This window comes from Equus przewalskii, chromosome 2 (genome assembly GCF_037783145.1).
Source record: "Equus przewalskii isolate Varuska chromosome 2, EquPr2, whole genome shotgun sequence".
NCBI classification, from domain to species: Eukaryota; Metazoa; Chordata; class Mammalia; order Perissodactyla; family Equidae; genus Equus; species Equus przewalskii.
In genome coordinates this window covers 118537217-118554634 of record NC_091832.1, presented here as the reverse complement: position 1 = coordinate 118554634, position 17418 = coordinate 118537217, and the positions used below count along the sequence as shown (strand labels likewise).

Below are 17418 nucleotides of genomic sequence, written 5' to 3'. Positions count from 1 at the left end.
ATTTCATTTTCTATATCAGTGAAACAGATACCGTGCCCATCTGGTCCTTCATTGCGAGCTGAGTCTCCAGTTTCTGAAAATGTGGTACAGTCTATGCCAATCACAACCATGTCTTCTGGAGCCAAAGAACAGATAAAAGGAGGAGGAGGAGAAGAAAAGAAGGTGAAAGAGAAAATGGAAAAGAAAGGTATTTTTAACCTTTAAGGTTATTTGGCCCCTGACTGGTTTATCAGATGTCAACATTTTTGATAATAATTATGATGTCAAAAAGAAAGTCTAAACTTTTATGAACTAGAATAAAGTTAGGAACAATATGATGTTGGAACATAGAAGCTGGGCTCTAAGGGATGTGTGACGTTGACCAGGTGGACAGGTAAGAGTTGCATTTGAGGTGGAGGGCCCAGCATAACTGAACACACAGAAGGTAGAGATTAAGTGTAGAGGCCCTCACGTAGTTCGGTGTGACTGGATTTTGGTATACATTTGGGGGATAGTTTCGGAGAAGTCACAGGTAGAAAGTTAGCCTAGGACCAGTTGTGAAGATAGGAAAAGGATATTCCAGTCAAAGCAAAGTGTCTGAGGTCAGTCGTGGAAGTGTTAAGGTTTTAGGAACTGGTGAGAGCTGAAGCAGAAAGTACATCCCCATCTGCTTTGGCCTCCAGACTAGGAATCTTACTGCCACCCTTACCCTGTCCCTCCCTCAATTTTCCCATCTAATCGGCTGACAAAGCCTGTGATTCCTACCACCAGAGCATATCTGGGACAGCTGTGTGCCTCCATTGTGTTAGGCACTACCTTAGTTCAGGTTGTCCTGGTCTCTCATCTGATTTAGTGTTAAAGCCTCGTGTTTTCTAGTTTATCCTTACCTTGCTGCTAAAACAATTTATCTAATCATAAATGTGATTCCTTTTTTACCTACTTTCCTTTACTGCTTTCTAGACTTTATTTCCTCAGATATGTCTAAAAAAGTGTTTTTAAAATTCATTGTACATGCCTTATAATACTTACACTCATTTAAAATATTTTGGAAAATATTAAATGGCTGAGAGATTTGTGAACGAATCTAAGCCAACTTAGCATCTGACACTCATCAGTTCCTTTTGGTAAACATTGGTAGCCTCTGTCGGTTAGAAGTAGACAGGGGCTGTACATCCTCTCGTACATAGCTTCACCACTAGGTGGTATGGTTACAGTGAAAGCAAGTCAGACTATTTCTTCCACTTTATAAAATTTATTAAGAAGTAGGTACAAAACAATCGTACAGCCTGTTCTAAGTTTGGTGAAGTTGTACTCAGAGGATGCGTTGTTGTTGTGACTGCAGGATCAGTCAGATTTCTAGTCAAATGAGACAGTGGTCTTCCTCTGTGGGAGTAGGGGACATGAGACCTGCTGGAGCTCTAGGCGTACGACACGTCCATCCAATGGAACTTTCTGGATGGTGGAAATGCTGTATAGCTGGTTATCCAGCACAGCAGCCAATATCCACACATGGCTGTTGAACATTTGAAATGTGTCTAGTGTGACTAAAGAACTGAATTTTTAATTATTTTAAATTTAAATATAAATAGCTGTGTGTGGTGACAGCTACCGTATTTGACAGTGCTGGACTAGAGGGATGTTCCATGGGTGTTTGGCTGCCAGGATTGCCACATGCCAAATTTCTGTGCATGCAAGGGCTGTGGTGCCCATGCAGTCTTTCTAGACTGCCACATGTGAGCGTCACTCATTTGCCAATGAGACGTTTCTAAAATCCCTTATGATGACTCACAAAGTTCTTGGTATAGATTTTAATATTTGCAGTTACCTCTGGAATGTGGATTCCTGATAAAGGTATTTCAAATGCCTAGGAAGTAGATTAAAGTTAAAAATATATATGGATATAGATATATCATACTGTTATACTGCAGTATTTTAAAGTAAATATATAGTGTAGCACTCAAAGATTACTACTATTAAGATTTTTGGTGTATAGTCTTCTAGTAATTTTGTATATATACTTCTTTATTGTTTGGGTTTTCACCATTAAAAAAATCTTTACTAATATGTTACATGGAAAGTGGTATTTTTTTAATTTGCTCATGAGATTAAAAGTTGTGTGTTGTTTTGAACTAGCTCTGCCTCCTCTTTTGTGAACTGCTTTGTATTAATTGTGAATGTCCTTTACACAAAAAGCGTCCTTTCCCACTCCAGGCATTCTGTGCTTCTGTTCTTCTCTGTGCATCTATAATTCTTTGTGTATGTAATGTTTATCATATGATCATTATATACATCTGTCTTCCTTAAAAGCGACTTTCTGTACCTTGATAGCATGGGCCACTCATTACTGTTTCCAGTGCCTTAGATGTCAGGAAATATTTATTCAAAGATTAAACAAAGCTATAGTTGGGAAGGAATGCTTCCAAGCCATATTAGCTTGTTGTACCTTGCAGATCAGAAGATAAGTTTTTATTTTGTTTTAGTTTTTTTCTGCACAAGAAACTAAATGTAAACTTAAGGAATATGAACTCGTTACAGGTTGCATTTTGACTTAATGGCTAAAGTAATCATATGCTAATAGGAATTAGATTATCAGCATTTACATAAAATTAGGATTTTTAAAACATAATGAGAATAAAATGTTCTCTTCTGCTCAAATGGTTGCTGTGGATAAACCTAAAGCCCTAATAAGTCTTCAGGGAAATAAAAGAAATGTAGACATTCATTGTATACCTACTTGTGTGTTTAACTGATGAGAGAAACATTTTATCAGTGAAATTACGTTTGCTTGTAGTTCATTCTTTTGGTTGGCTACTGATTGTGGTGTTCTTTCTAAATAAAGGATTTTTCACTCTCTAAAGAGTCACAATAAAAATTTTAAAGAATGTTCTACAGCCCTGTTTCAGAGGAAGGCAAGCTTTCTCTGTACAGGACCATTTAGTAACTATGTGAAGCTTTGCAGGCCATGCAGTCTATGTCACAGGTACTCAACTCTGCCGTAGTGCAGAAGCATCCGTAGACAGTATGTAAATGAATGGACGTGGTTGTGTTCTAGTAAAACTTTGACAGAAACATGCAGTGGGCTGAATTTGGCCCATGAGCGATAGTTTACCAACCTCTACTCTATGTCTTTAACTAGAGAGATATACAGTTATTCAACAGAGAAATAGCCAAAATAGGGTTGAAGATGTTAGGACTTGAATAATTCTTTCTTTTGTTATTTAAGTGAAGGTAGACATAAACACTGTTTTTTTCTTTTAAGCTCATCAGTATCCGCGCTGTGGAGTTTTTATAGTGTACTTTTGTTTTACTTCTGATGTTTACCCATTCATAAATATTTTTTAGGAGAGAAAAAGGAGAAAAAACAGCAATCAGTAACAGGAAGTGCTGACTCTAAACCAATAGATGTTTCCCGTCTGGATCTTCGAATTGGTTGTATCATCACTGCCAAAAAACACCCTGATGCAGATTCTTTGTATGTAGAAGAAGTAGATGTTGGAGAAACAGCCCCAAGAACAGTTGTCAGTGGCCTGGTGAATCATGTTCCTCTTGAACAGGTACTCTGTACAACTAAAGTTACTTCTACATGCACGTCACCTTTGTTCCCTCTTTCTTGATGTTTTTCCATATATTATCTTATCAGATGACCACACAACATGAGTGCATATTGATTAGTTCACTTGATTAGTTTGAATGGATGAATTTCATCGTAAAAGTACATAAAACTACCACAGCTTTGCATAAGATCTATAAATTAGAATCGAATTCATGAGGATAGGTAAAAAAGGTATATTATTCTGTCTCAATTTTAAAAAATGTTTTTAGTTTGGTATTTTCTATAAAATACAACATATATATTTTTATCATCATTGTGCCATCGTGGAATTTTATTATTCCTTGATTTTTTTAAACCACTATTATATAAACTCAGAAAGCTCAAATCTAAAATCTAAAAGAGAACAAGTTTTATTTCTTTATAACTCAAGAAATATTTTCATACTTAAAGAAAAATGAGGAGAAGGGATCATGGAGTTTGAATTTGCAATTTTTAGTGGTATTCTTTTATTTGTTAAAAATTGGATGGTTTGTATTTTATTGTCACATAGGTATTTAAAAATATATGTTCATATGTATGTACATATATATATTTCCATTGGAAAGAATCAAAAACAGCAATAATTTTTAATTTACTCTTTCAAGACATCTTCTATAGTAATTTGAATCATCTACTATTTCCTCTGCCCTGTGGTGCTTGAGAACATTGCAAAGACCATGGACTTCAATATTAAGATAGTTCTGCTTCTCTGTTTATTGCCAGCTCTGTTGCTTATTGGCTTTGTGAACTTGGACATATTTCTACATTAATTCATATTTCTAGATGCAAATATTTATCGAGCACCAACAGTGTACCAGGAACTATTCTAGGCAAGGGATACAGCAGTGAATTAAGATAGAACGATTTTTTTTTTTTCTTAAAAAAAGTCCTGCCTTTGTGAAGTTCACATTCCTATGGGGGAATCAGAAAATTTTAATATATATTAAATGTATATAGTATATCTTAAATAATGGTAAATATCAAAAGAAAAATAGAGAAATAATCTAGAAAGTGCTGAGTCTAGGATGGTGCTGTCATTTTATATAAAGTGGCCAGAGCTGTAAAGACAGTGACATTTAAGTAAAGGTCTAAGAAAATTAAGAAAACAAGTCGTGTGTCTATCTGATGGAAGAGCCTTTCAGGCAGCCCTGAGTCAGATGTTTGCCTGGGGTGTTCAAAGAAGAGCAGGAGGCATTGTCACTATAGCAGAGTAAATAAGGGGGAAGGTCACGCAAGATAAAATCAGAGATAAGGGTGCCACATGCCATAGGGTCTTATGGATCATTTTAAAGACTGGCTTTTATTCTGAGTGAGATGAAAGCCATTGGAGGAGTTTTGAGTTTGGGAATAACATGGTCTGCCTCACATATTAATAGGATCATCTGGCTGCTCTGTTGAGGGGAGAAAGATGGACTTAAGGAGTTTAGTGAAGAAGCTTCTCTTATCTATGAAAAAAAAGACACACTTGGCACATATGTGTTCTTTTTTTTTGTTTTTAGCATTCATCTTGTATAGGACCAGGACTCCTTCAAACCACTTATGAAGTTAGATTCATAGGACCCCTGGAGAAAAGAACCAACTGATCTTGAGCCAGCTTAAATTGGAAAAACTCCTCTCCACTGGGGCTTATCTTTTTTGTTCTCATAAGTTGCAGACTATTTCTTCTCTTCCAAAAGCTGTCATTCACAGCCATACGCAAAGCTGTTTATATACACATCTGTATCTAACCCATCAAGACAGTACTGGAAAGCATTCTATAAAGCAGAGGCACTTAGGCCCCTAAAATTGCATACTAAATTTTGTAGATTTGTGTATTTTTCTAAGGCAAAGGTCCACAACCATCATCTGATCCCTAAAGCATTGCATCCACCTAACCCTTTGTTTTTCTTACACATACTGCTGTAATGTTTTTTTTTACATTCTCACATATGTGGGATCTTCAAGTTATTTGTTTGAAGGAGAGTCTTATTGATGAAGACTTCCAAAAAGAAGGGGCCTTTTGAATTTGAATCTTAGGCCCATTTGTTTTTTAACCATAGAATGTGGGGATAGGGGCCGGCTCCATGGCTGAGTGGTTAAGTTCGCACGCTCCACTGCGGGGGCCCAGGGTTCGAATCCTGGGCGTGGACATGGCACCGCTTGTTAGGCCACGTTGAGATGGCGTCCCACATCCCACAACTAGAAGGACATGCAACTAAGATATACAACTGTGTACAGGGGGCTTTGGGGAGATAAAGCAGAAAAAAAAAATGTGGGGATAAGTTTGCACATAACATTTATTTATAAAACCGTCTTTTGTCTAGAATGTGTCTTTTTCACACCTGCAGTGATAGTCCTCTTGTATGTTATTTTATTTTAAACCTGTTGAAAGGCTTTAAACAACTGTGTTCCTTATTTTTGCTAGTTATGGAAAAAATTAGGACGCTTCAGGTTTAGAAGGTTAAAGAAATTTCTGTTCACTTCTATAATGAATTGTGGAACTAGCCCTAAATGTTAGTCGTAGTGGCGTAATGCTTGAATTGTTAAATAATCAGTATTTTTTAAATTAGGAAATGAATCTTGCATGGTATTGGAAATGATCAAATGTGTAGGGAACAAAATGTGCATTTATTTTAGTGCTGACGCTAAGCTAAATGTTTTACATACGTTATTATGATAGAATCCTTGTGACTACTATTTAAGTTCAATATCATTTTCCTCATTTTGTGAGGAAACAGGGAGATCAACTTTATACAATCCCATTGCTAGTACATGGCAGCTGAAATTCAAAACCAAGTCCTTTTCACTCAGTCATTTATTTATTTATTCATTTAGTAAATATTTAACTGAAAGCTTTGCCTCTGCTCTTTCAACTATGATGCATTGTTTGTAGAATTTTTTTTCACGTTCGTATAAGCCTTCACAACAACAATAAAAGATTTTGGACGCACAGAGACAAAGATACATCCATAGAAATAAAACATTTGCTATTTAGCATATTAGATGTACCTTATTGCACTCTAGGTATAATTATTCTAAATCTCTATACATCGTTAACCACCAGTTTGTGTTTCACACAGCTGCAAAATCGGATGGTGATTTTACTTTGTAACCTGAAACCTGCAAGGATGAGGGGAGTACTATCTCAGGCAATGGTGATGTGTGCTAGTTCTCCAGAGAAGGTTGAAATCTTGGCACCTCCTGATGGGTCTGTTCCTGGAGACAGAATTACTTTTGATGCTTTTCCTGGTAAGCATCTCTTGGTCATTATTTGAAATCATTTGGGAATCATTGTTCTCAAAGCGATGCTTGTAATGTTTGAGTTTAAAATCAGTCCTGTGTATGATTCACAAGGCTTTACATTAAATGAACAGTATTGTAGAGATTATTATTATTGAGTTTATTCAGGTTGGCTCAAGATGGCACATTGAGTACAACCGTCTAACCATCCCCCTCCCCGAGAATACACAAATTACATAAAACACCAGAGAGAGATTTCACCCTAGGGAAAACACTAATAATCATACCTATGTAGCAGAAGAGTGCGATATGGATAGAGAACAAATTAATGTGCTGTGAAATCATTTAGGCTGTAGATTATCTCAGATACAACATTGAAAGACGAAGAGATGAAGAGTTCAGACGTATATCTGAGTGTATAGTTCTCAAAGTCCATCTAATAATACACTTGGATATGCTTTTACTTGACTTTAGGATATGGAAAATCTCTAAGTTAAAACTCATATTTATTTTAATAATCTAAAAGGAAGTTTCATTTCATATTGCTTATTTTCTCCAGTAAAATAATCCTGAGACAGATGAAGCTTCATAATGCGTGAGACAGTTTCTTCAAATAGGTCTTTGAAGCGGAAGAGAAAGGATGCTTGGCAGATGTAGAATAAATATTTCTCTTATAAAAGAGGAAGGACCGTATTAGAGGAAAAACAATTAGAAATTGAAAGACTGCATTTACTCAAAGGATGTTCATTTGACTAGAGCAATGGGAAAAGCAGAAATAAATTAGGGTAACAAGTAGAATTAGGTTTAAAAGTCAAAATTGATTTGGAGACATTATTTGTAGAAACAGCTGAATTTTAATGGAATAGCAAGGCTGATGTGATTATATAGGCCTGTTTTTTTAATCCTTGTTAGCTGTGTTTGATGAAATATTAGGATGTGAAGAATTTTAACATCGGAATAAAATGGGGTTAATTTCCCTAAAGCTTGGGTTAATTTCCTTGAAACTCGGCACCTCCCTCCTAATCCAAAGTAGACAAATCTAAAAACCACAGGAATTGTTTTACAAGTATCCATGACTTTGAGTGCATGTGTATGTCTTGAACTTTGGTAGATTGGAAACCATAAATGCTCTGTGCTCTAAGAACCTTTTTTGGTATATTAGGTTTGGAAAAATCGTAGTCTGATTCATTTCTCAAAGCAGCATGATGGTTTTAGATTTTAGGAGAATATGGTCACCACTTCACTACCACGATATAGAAACACTTTCCCAAACCTCACACTTTGGCGTAAGCCTGACAAACCTGAAATTCAACTTAGAAGTCTCATTCACTAGATTGGAATAGAATGACAATAAAAATAAAGTTTTTCTTTTAAGATTTAGCATGCATTGAAAAAAAACCCAACTAAATCTTGGTTTTACTTTTCCAGATTGACATTTGCCTTCTTTTCTATTTAAATACTTAAGAGTTGGTACATTTTTTAAGTTTTATTTTTTGATATAAATTGTAGTTACATGTTTAGAACTGGAAGAAATCATCTGCTTTAACCCACTATTTTACAAATTTGGAAACTGAGGCTCGACAAAACTTAGTTACTTGCTTCAGGTGCTATAGAGTTAGTAGAATGATCAAACAATAGGTGTGCCTGAATCTCTAATAACATAGCATTTTTGTTTGTTGATTGTTGCATGCTGTGAATTAATATGAACTGTTTCATTCCTGAAGCTTATAGTTCTTTCGTTTCTATGACAGCTCTCATTCCCTTACCTCATAGAACTAAAGGGTAAATATTTCAGCACTTGAATCAATTGTTAGTATCTGGATGTTACTGTAGAGTAAATGGAAAGAAAGTTTTCTTTAGTTGCTCAGTGACTTAGCGTTAGAGACGCTAATAGCCCAGTGTTGGTTTCTTGCCTTTACTGTATTCTTGGATCTCTCAGTTTGGCTATTTGTGTATTTTTATGTACATTGTTCCAAAGTTTGGTATTTCTTCCAAATTCATAGTTTCCCCTTGTGCCGTAGAATATGGATATATGGAGAAGATGCAGAGCATATTTGAGAGTGAGAGGGAAAGTCCAGCTGTCAAGTGGCCCTGAGGCTGCTTGACTTGTTCTGTTACCCCTTATAAAGGGCTTGACCAGGCCGAACAGCATCCAATAACTGATGGATTTTGGGACATGAGGTCTGTGAATACTCATCTTACTTATGCTTCCCCATCAGTTACTGCCTCTGTAGCAATAAATCTGAGAGGAAATAACAGTTAATGCTACGTAACAGACCATTAGTCTTCCTGTTTTTTTTTCTTTTTCCAGAGAGAGCCATGATTTATCGGTGCTTTATTTCTCAGCATCTGTTTTACGTTTTAAAGCTTAAGGTGTCTGTTCGTACATTTTGATGTTCACTTGATGGGCTCAGTGTCCAGAAGTTTACATTTCTTGTTGTTTATATTAAGTGTGGCATAGAAATTGCAGTTGGGGCTTAAATCTTTGAATTACTCTTTGGCCTTGAAAAGGCTTGTACTTAACAACTATTTTCTCCAACTAGAAAACCAAACACTTCCATAGAGCTTCGAAGATGCCAAATAATATTTCTATAACAATGGCTAAAAACCCTCCCTATCCAGCACTTGTTAAATCTTAAATGTCCTATAAATTTTAGTATTTAAATATGGTAACTGATCCCTAAAACACTCAAGCAAAAATAACTTGAAAATAATATTACAGCTAGGAGACAAAGGCAATGACAGCCCTTTTTTGAGAGTGTACTGTTTTGGGTCTAATAATAAGTGAGAATTGGCATTCAGACTTTTAACTTCCAAGATCATTCTTATTTCTGTTGATATTGAGTCTTATTAGTAAATATAAATTAATGGTTAATCACAAAACATGTATGATATGCAAGAGTGTTTAACTTTTGGATCCATTTATTATTTTAAAACAAAGCAAAAAGTTGCCTATATTTGATTCTTCTCTTTAAAACTGGTTTCAGTCAGGTTTTTCTCCAGTCTTCTACCAGAACTGCTCTGATCAAGATCACCAGTTACTCTGGTAGCTAAATATGCAAGCTGGTTCTCAGTCCTTCTCTTGGTTACCTTGGCGTCTGGCACTGCCCTCTCCTGGTGGTCCTCCTGCTTCTCTGGCTATCCTTCTCATCTCCTAGTGGATTCTTCCTCCTCTCTGATCTCTTAACATTGGATTGCCCCAGACCTCAGTCTAACCTCTTTTTCTTTCCACATTCATTCCCTTGACTATTTTATCCAGTCACTTATCTGGCTGCCTACTAGACTTCACTCCCATGTCCCAAGGCAGAAAACATATCCCAGTATGCCCCTAGAATTCCCTTTTCCATCATATTTCCCATCTTATCTGACAGGAACTCCATTCTCCTCACTGCTTATTTTCTCACACATCTTCTTCAGAAAACTCTAATGGCTGTACCTTCTGAACATATCTAGAATAATTCTCATCATCACCACCACCACCACTTTGGTCCTGGTGCCAACATCTCTTACCTGGATAATTGCAAAGCCTCCTGAGTGATCTGCTTTTGCCCTTCGTCTGTTTTCGGTTATGGCACACAGAGTGATCTGGGTCAGACTGTGTTACAAACTCTGCTCAGAGCTGTTCAAAAGCTTTCCATTGGACCCAGCGTCTGAGCCCCGTCCTTCCAGCAGCCTCCTGTTGTCTCACACACTCCAGTGCTTCCTCTGTCCCTCCAGTTGAGCCACTGGCTCTTTTCCCAGGTGGCTACATGGCCTGTTCTCTCATCCTATTCAGATCTTTCAAGTGTCATCTTCTTTGTTTCATTTTTCTCCAAAACACTTATCATCATCTAATATACATTATTTATTGCCTGCCCACACAGAAATATAAGTATCATGAAACCAAGATTTTTGTATTATTCACTGCTGTATTTCTAGCATCTAGAAAAATGCCTGGCATGGACTAGGAGCTCAATAAATGGATTAATGAATAAATAGAAAGAAATGTACTAGTAAAATGTGTTAAAAAAAAAAAACCAAACCAGTATTGGGAGGGCAGACCTGAGTATCTGCCTATATTATTGCCAAGATCGTTCCTATCCAACCACCAAACCACTTTTCTCTATTGGTTAGTTTTGTTAAATTAATTGACCGTATTTACAGAGTTATACTTTAGTTTTTATACCACAAATGTGGCGATAGTTAGAATTATAGTTCAACAACTCAGTTAATCAAACATAAAACAATTAACCTAGTGCTAGACTTTTTGTGGCTATGGCAGGTGTCACTGAGAAACTGATGGTCAGTCAGCATTCTTTGCAAAAGAATGGCCTAATTAAAATGAAGCTTCTGGTTCTTACTTGAACTTGTGAGTGCCTGGAACTCTGGAATTTGCATTTATTACTTTTGTAGGTTTTAAATGCTGAGAAAAGGTGATCACAGTTTTTACATCTGTACAAACTCCTCTCTGACCAGTTCCCATTCCCGTGTGTTCCGTTTAGAATGAGTTGGCCTAAAATAATTTCTGAATGATTTGTTCTCTTATGATACATGTAACCATTTCCAAATGGTGATTATTGGCACGTGTTTAGCATTTTCGGAGGCTCTGCAGTTTTAAGAACTTTTATTAATATCATAATTTACCTTCTTTGGATAGTTGTGCCAAAAAAAGAAAAGAAAGAAAAGAAAATTAGGAAAATAAGATTTAGAGGAAGGACAAAACACACAGGAATCATGAAACACTTCTTTGGAAAATATAGTTCATTAAAAAAAGTTATTTGAGGGGGCTGGCCCTGTGGCCGAGTGGTTAAGTTTGCCTGCTCCGCTGCCGTTGCCCAGGATTTCACCGGTTCGAATCCTGGGCATGGCCATGGCACCACTCATCAGTCCACGTTGAGGCGGCGTCCCATATGCCACAACTAGAAGGACCTGCAACCAAGATATACAACTATGTACCGGGGGGATTTGGAGAGATAAAGCAGGAAAAAAAAAAAAAAAGATTGGCAACAGTTGTTAGCTCAGGTGCAAATCTTTAAAAAAAAAAAGTTATTTGAAATGACAGGTGTGTTTTTCATAGCAAGTGATTCAAGCTTTTGTTTCGAACTAGCTCTGTACCCTACCAAATAGTATGACGTTGAGAAACATTCCAGTGAGAAGGTTAGCACTGCAACCAGACTTTCCAGCTCTGAGTGTATTCAGTGATCACAAGGGGACAGGTTTTGACAGTAATCTCACTAGCTTAGTTGTCTGGATCCTCGTTTCATTTATTGATTTGTTAAGTCTTGCAGCTGCATTCAGAGTTGAGGTGCTGAGTCTGGTGTGTGAAAAGCAGCAGTCAGCTTTGGAGGTTCCTCTTCCTAGTTTCTAGTTTATTTTTGGTTCAGGTCTTTGTTCCTTGAAAATTATGACAGTCTTAATGTAAAACTTTAGAACTTCTAGATCTTGGCTCCACAAGTGCTGGGAGACCTGGGAACCTTTCTGAGCCTCAGCTTTTTCATTTCTAGGAAGGGGTTTCTAGAGGCATCTATCTCATGGAGGTTTTGTGAGGTTTAACTTTTGAAACACTTAGCTACCTGCCTGGTATTTTAAATAACTTTTGTGCCTCAATTTCCTCGTCTGTAAAATGAGAGTAGTGGATAGTATTTGTTCGTGTTCTGAGAGGATTAAATGAATAAATGGACGAAAGCACCTAGTGCAGGGACAGGCACGTAGCAAGCACTACTTGTGTAGTGCTTCACTGTTATGTGTCGTGAAGATTGTTGTTTCTACACGTCACTGTCTTCCTAGATCTGAGAAGCTTAATTTTGTGCTGCACCACAGCTTTTTGTACTTGGGGCTTATATCTGCATTCAGCAAGAATTTACCCACACAGTCTAGACTCGTGAAAAGAAGCTTTTACACAGATCTGGGATGCTCTGCTTCTTGAATTAATTATCAGTTTGGCAACATCTTTTGGGGGGGATTCAGGTTTAGTATTCAGTCCTCCTCAAACAGTATCTCTGCCTCTAACTTTTCAGAATTCTGGAATGCCCATTTTCCTACATCCTCTGGGCACATGCAAAGTAGGATTATGCTTAGACTAAGGAATGGTTTAGAAAGAAAAATTAAAAATCTTGTAGGTATTTTATATATTGGGTTTTTTTCTCTTCTGTTTGTTAGTTTCCGTGTTGTCCAACCAAGTGAACTTAAAGGAGTAAGAAAAATCCTCATCTTTTATACTAGTCAGTCTTTCAATTTTAATTTCATTGCATATTATTCTACTGTAGATACATCGTTCAATTAACTATTCTGTCATCTCTGAAAACCTGCATATCAGAGGACAATTTTGTATGTTCTTGCCAGTTTCTAGGCAGTTTCTGAAGAGCTAATAAAGAACAAAACCACCATGGCCAACCAATTTGTTCAGTGTTCTTATATATATATACATTATATGTGTGAGTAGAGAATAAACACCAGCTTAGATAGATGTAATCAGAATATAGACTATAATTAGTTCTAGTAATGTTTAAAACATTCTTTTTAAAGTAATTCTAAGAGATTTCAACTTGGGAGTCACTTAAAAAAAGATATAGAAAGTTCTATTTCTATCATTATTGAATTATACCTTAGTAATATTCTTTTTGTTACCTCCAAGAAAATCATTTTCCATTCGAAGCTAACACTTAGAGATACGTTACTTTTCTTATTGTTTCTTGAACTGATTCTTCATTCCAAATGTTATTGAACATCCCCGGCTACTAGAATGATGTTGAATTAAATGTTACCTCCTTATCATTCATTAAGTAGAGGGATTGCTTGCTATACCGGTGGTCTTTAAGTCTAGACCAGATACATTCTACAATGTGTTTGTCTTTTATTGATTGTAAACTTTAGAAGGTGAGTTACTATAAAGAGAGGGGATGGGGTATTATCTACATGTAAGAGCATTATTTGTTTCGTGTCTAAAGCGTAGTTTATCAGGAGGCAAGGTTCTGCGCTCATAGAACAAGGGCTTGGGTGCTGAATCCTGGCTTCACTTGTTGATTGTGTGACTTTGAGCAATTTATCTTCTCTGAGCCCCAATTTCTTTATATTTAAAGAGTCAGTGTTGTTGTGTGTATTGCATGCAACAACAAATATTCCTGGTACTTAGAAAATACTAGTCCTTGTCTCCTTACTACCCCTTTCTGTCTCTCCATCTCACCAAATGGAGTGAACAACAGATATTACCCAAAGTAGTTACATTTAGCTAAATAATCCCAGCATTTAAACCATTCTCCAGTATTGATAAGAAATCTTCAAGCACTATAGCAGCAATCTAGTCATTTATTTTGTGTATTGAAACACATAGCACAGCATAAGCTGCTTTTGCCACGTGTAAAAATATAACACATCAAATTATGTTGTCGTCTCTTCACAGTTTTTCTTTATGTGTAGTGATAAAATGAGTATCATATTTTTGTTTCAATAATTTGAGAAATAAATTCATTGAATTATATTACCTACAAAAATATTTATTGTAAGAGTAAGAAATAATGTCTAACATTTGGAAGGAAATGACAAAATATTTTATTTTATTTTACTAATCAAGAACATATGGGGGCTGGGCCCATGGCCGAGTGGTTACGTTTGCACGCTCCGCTGCAGGCGGCCCAGAGTTTCGTTGGTTCGAATCCTGGGCGCAGACATGGCACTGCTCATCAAGCCATGCTGAGGCGGCATCCCACATCCCACAACTAGAAGGACCCACAATGAAGAATATACAACTATGTACTGGGGGGCTTTGGGGAGAAAAAGGAAAAAAATAAAATCTTTAAAAAAAAAAAAGGAATATAAACTACGGGCATAAAAATAAGGTAAATGTTAAAATTCTGATCAAGTCTAAAGATCAGAAAGTGCTGCCAAGATAATTCACTAGAAATCTCTCCGGACAATTTATTTAATATGTTAATGATGTATTTTGTTTTTCCCCAACAGGAGAGCCTGACAAGGAGCTGAATCCTAAGAAGAAGATTTGGGAGCAGATCCAGCCTGATCTTTACACTAATGATGAGTGTGTGGCTACATACAAAGGAGCTCCCTTTGAGGTGAAAGGGAAGGGAGTGTGCAGGGCTCAGACTATGAGCAACAGTGGAATAAGATAAAACGCTTCAGTTACTGAAGTACACTGGAGAAAACTAACAACAATAAAGAGAAATAGGTTTGTCACTTGTACCTAAAATGTAGCTGGCTCATTTTTGTCTTATTTCTCTTCTAGACTTGACTAGTGTTTTACCTGGTATCTGTTGTTTTCATTTGATTGGGGAAACACTGCATTTTCACCTATGGTTTTTGATCCTTTATAATGTAGGGAGGAAATTGCCTTTGTTTTGTGATGATTTACTTTTTAGTGGGAATGTTGGTTGGCAGGTTGTTTTTTCTTTATACACTTAGATAACTTGAACTAGGTTAACATTTAGTTTCTTATTTGTAGGCACATGGTGCATGAAATTTCAAGCCCCTGGATTTTTAGTATATTGTGTATCTATATTATAAATGTCCTCTCCTTTTCAAAAATGGCAAGTTAGAATTCTTGTCAGGCTTATTAACTGTTCATATTGTAATAATATTGAAAATGACCAACTGTTGATTCTAGAGAGCCGAAACTCATAAAGCTAGGAGACGTGGCATTTGAATGTTGCTGCTATTGCTTGCCAAAGTAGCCCAGACTTGTATACTTAAGGTGACTTTTTTAAAGACTGGAATTTCCAACTGTGTATTGAACTTTTTCTTTCCATTTAGCAAATTAGTAATAAATTTTGACCAACTCTGAAGAATAAACACAATTCAAAGTGTTGCCAATGTAGTTTCTAATAAATTGACCATAAAAGCAGCAGTCTATTTTTTTTATTCTGGCTGACTTACAAAGATTCTTTGGGTACTTAATAAAGATTATTTATAGCTTATTATCTTTAGAAGAGTATTTAAGATTGATATATTTTACTTTTTCATTTACCACCATACTGACAATATATTAAAAGAAATTATAGCCAAAAACTTAACATACATATGCATTAAGGTGTCAAATGCCTATTTTCACTCATCTTGCAGATATTGTGGGAACAATGAAAATTAACTTAGGAACTATGAGCTTCAAGTTCACCACCTTTGAGATGTTGACTGATGATCTGGGCTACCAAAAAAGAAATGCATCAGTGGAGGTAGGAGTATAGATATTGTTTAAAAGAAAAATCACACATGATACTCTAGCACTATAGCTGTTTATAGCCTCCAAAAAGGAGAGGCAAAACCAGAAATTTCCAAACACGCTGCATGCAGCATCGTAAAAAGTATAAAGTTCATTTATTTAAGTCTATGGAGTTCTGGTAGGCCGGGATATGATACCATCATAGAAGTTTTATCTTCTTTCTGAAAAATTGATGTTAACAGACTATCATTAACTTCTGTTGATAACTAAACACAAACAAATTTCAAAAGTTATTTTGTATCTGAGATACATTACTCTTGTGAATAAAGACTGTGAAGTCTTCTGTGATTCTGTATTTTCTAATTTTCCCCAATTATATTAAATTTCCTTAAATAATTTTAACATGATTTAAAGAATGTTTCAGCTACTTGGGTAGTTGAAATATTTATTCCAAATTTTTCAAGTTACATGAAAGCATTAATCAGATTATCAATGTAGCGCCATTTAGTCTTTGTTTTTACAGAAAACTTAATTCTGTTTTATTTGTATTGCTGGGATCAAAGAGCTCTTAGAGAATCAACAAAAAAGAAAGGCATAGTTAGCAAACTGGACATAACCCTCTGGCTTCTGACTGGTTTTCAGCCTTTTAAGGACTTCAGTAGTAGGGCATGGAGTTAGGTCACAGGCTAAATGGCTGGTGCCCCTTGGCATCTATGACCCTCCCCCAAGATACTTTCTTCATGCAAGGGTCTTACAGGGAATGTTGGGAGTACTAAGTTTTCTTATTTTTAGAAATTCCAGGGGTTGGCACAGTGGCACAGAGGTTAAGTTTGCACATCCCACTTCAACTGCCCAGGGTTTGCCGGTTCGCATCCCAGGTGCAGACCTACGCACTGCTTGTCAAACCATGCTGTGGTAGGCGTCCCACATATAAAATAGAGGAAAATGGGCATGGATGTTGGCTCGGGGCCAGTCTTCCTCAGCAAAAAAGAGGAGGATTGGCAGCAGATGTTAGCTCAGGGCTAATCTTCCTCAAAAAAAAAAAAAAGCCATGTGTGTTATTCTTTTGAGATGAGTCGTTTTCAGGACATGGTGATTTTAATACAAAATTGGAAGTTTTTTCCCTGCCTTGCTTCTCCTAAGAACATTCAGTACTCTACGGATACAAAAACATTAAGTGCCCACCAAACAGATAATTTGTTGTTGCTTTTCTAAAATATGTAAATTCCCATTTAGACTATTTACAGAATATTCAAGGTAACTCATGGGAGTTTAATAAGAAGCATGTCGGCAAGATAGAGGGTGTGGGTAGGGCCTCATAGAGCAAGTAAGTTTAACCGGATCCCAGAGTCTGGGTCTTAGCTTTGCAGGTCCAAAAGCCTGCATCTGTAGATGACTCTCAGAGATCCTAAGAAATCCAAAGAGCTTGGTAGTTTTGGTTGTGAAGCCAGGTTACTGGGGTTGATTCCTGGCTCTACACTTA

The 17418-nt window shown here is 36.5% G+C and overlaps 1 protein-coding gene across 9 annotated transcripts in view; it reads left to right on the top strand.

Moving 5' to 3' along the window:
- AIMP1 (aminoacyl tRNA synthetase complex interacting multifunctional protein 1) overlaps window positions 1–17418 on the top strand; it is a 138223-nt gene that overhangs the window by 11911 nt on the left and 108894 nt on the right. For 7 of the 9 annotated variants that reach the window (XR_011537818.1, XR_011537819.1, XR_011537817.1 and 4 more), the window contains exons 4-8: window positions 20–187; window positions 3322–3533; window positions 6631–6799; window positions 14726–14948; window positions 15839–15948. Coding sequence is in view for 1 of the 9 variants with exons in the window: in XM_008512806.2 (XP_008511028.1) it covers window positions 20–187; window positions 3322–3533; window positions 6631–6799; window positions 14726–14892 (716 nt within the window). In the remaining 8 variants the exon portion in view is untranslated. Of the gene's footprint in view, window positions 1–19; window positions 188–3321; window positions 3534–6630; window positions 6800–14725; window positions 15621–15838; window positions 16284–17418 lie in introns of those variants that run through there. The other 2 variants (XR_011537815.1, XM_008512806.2) reach the window with 2 other exon arrangements.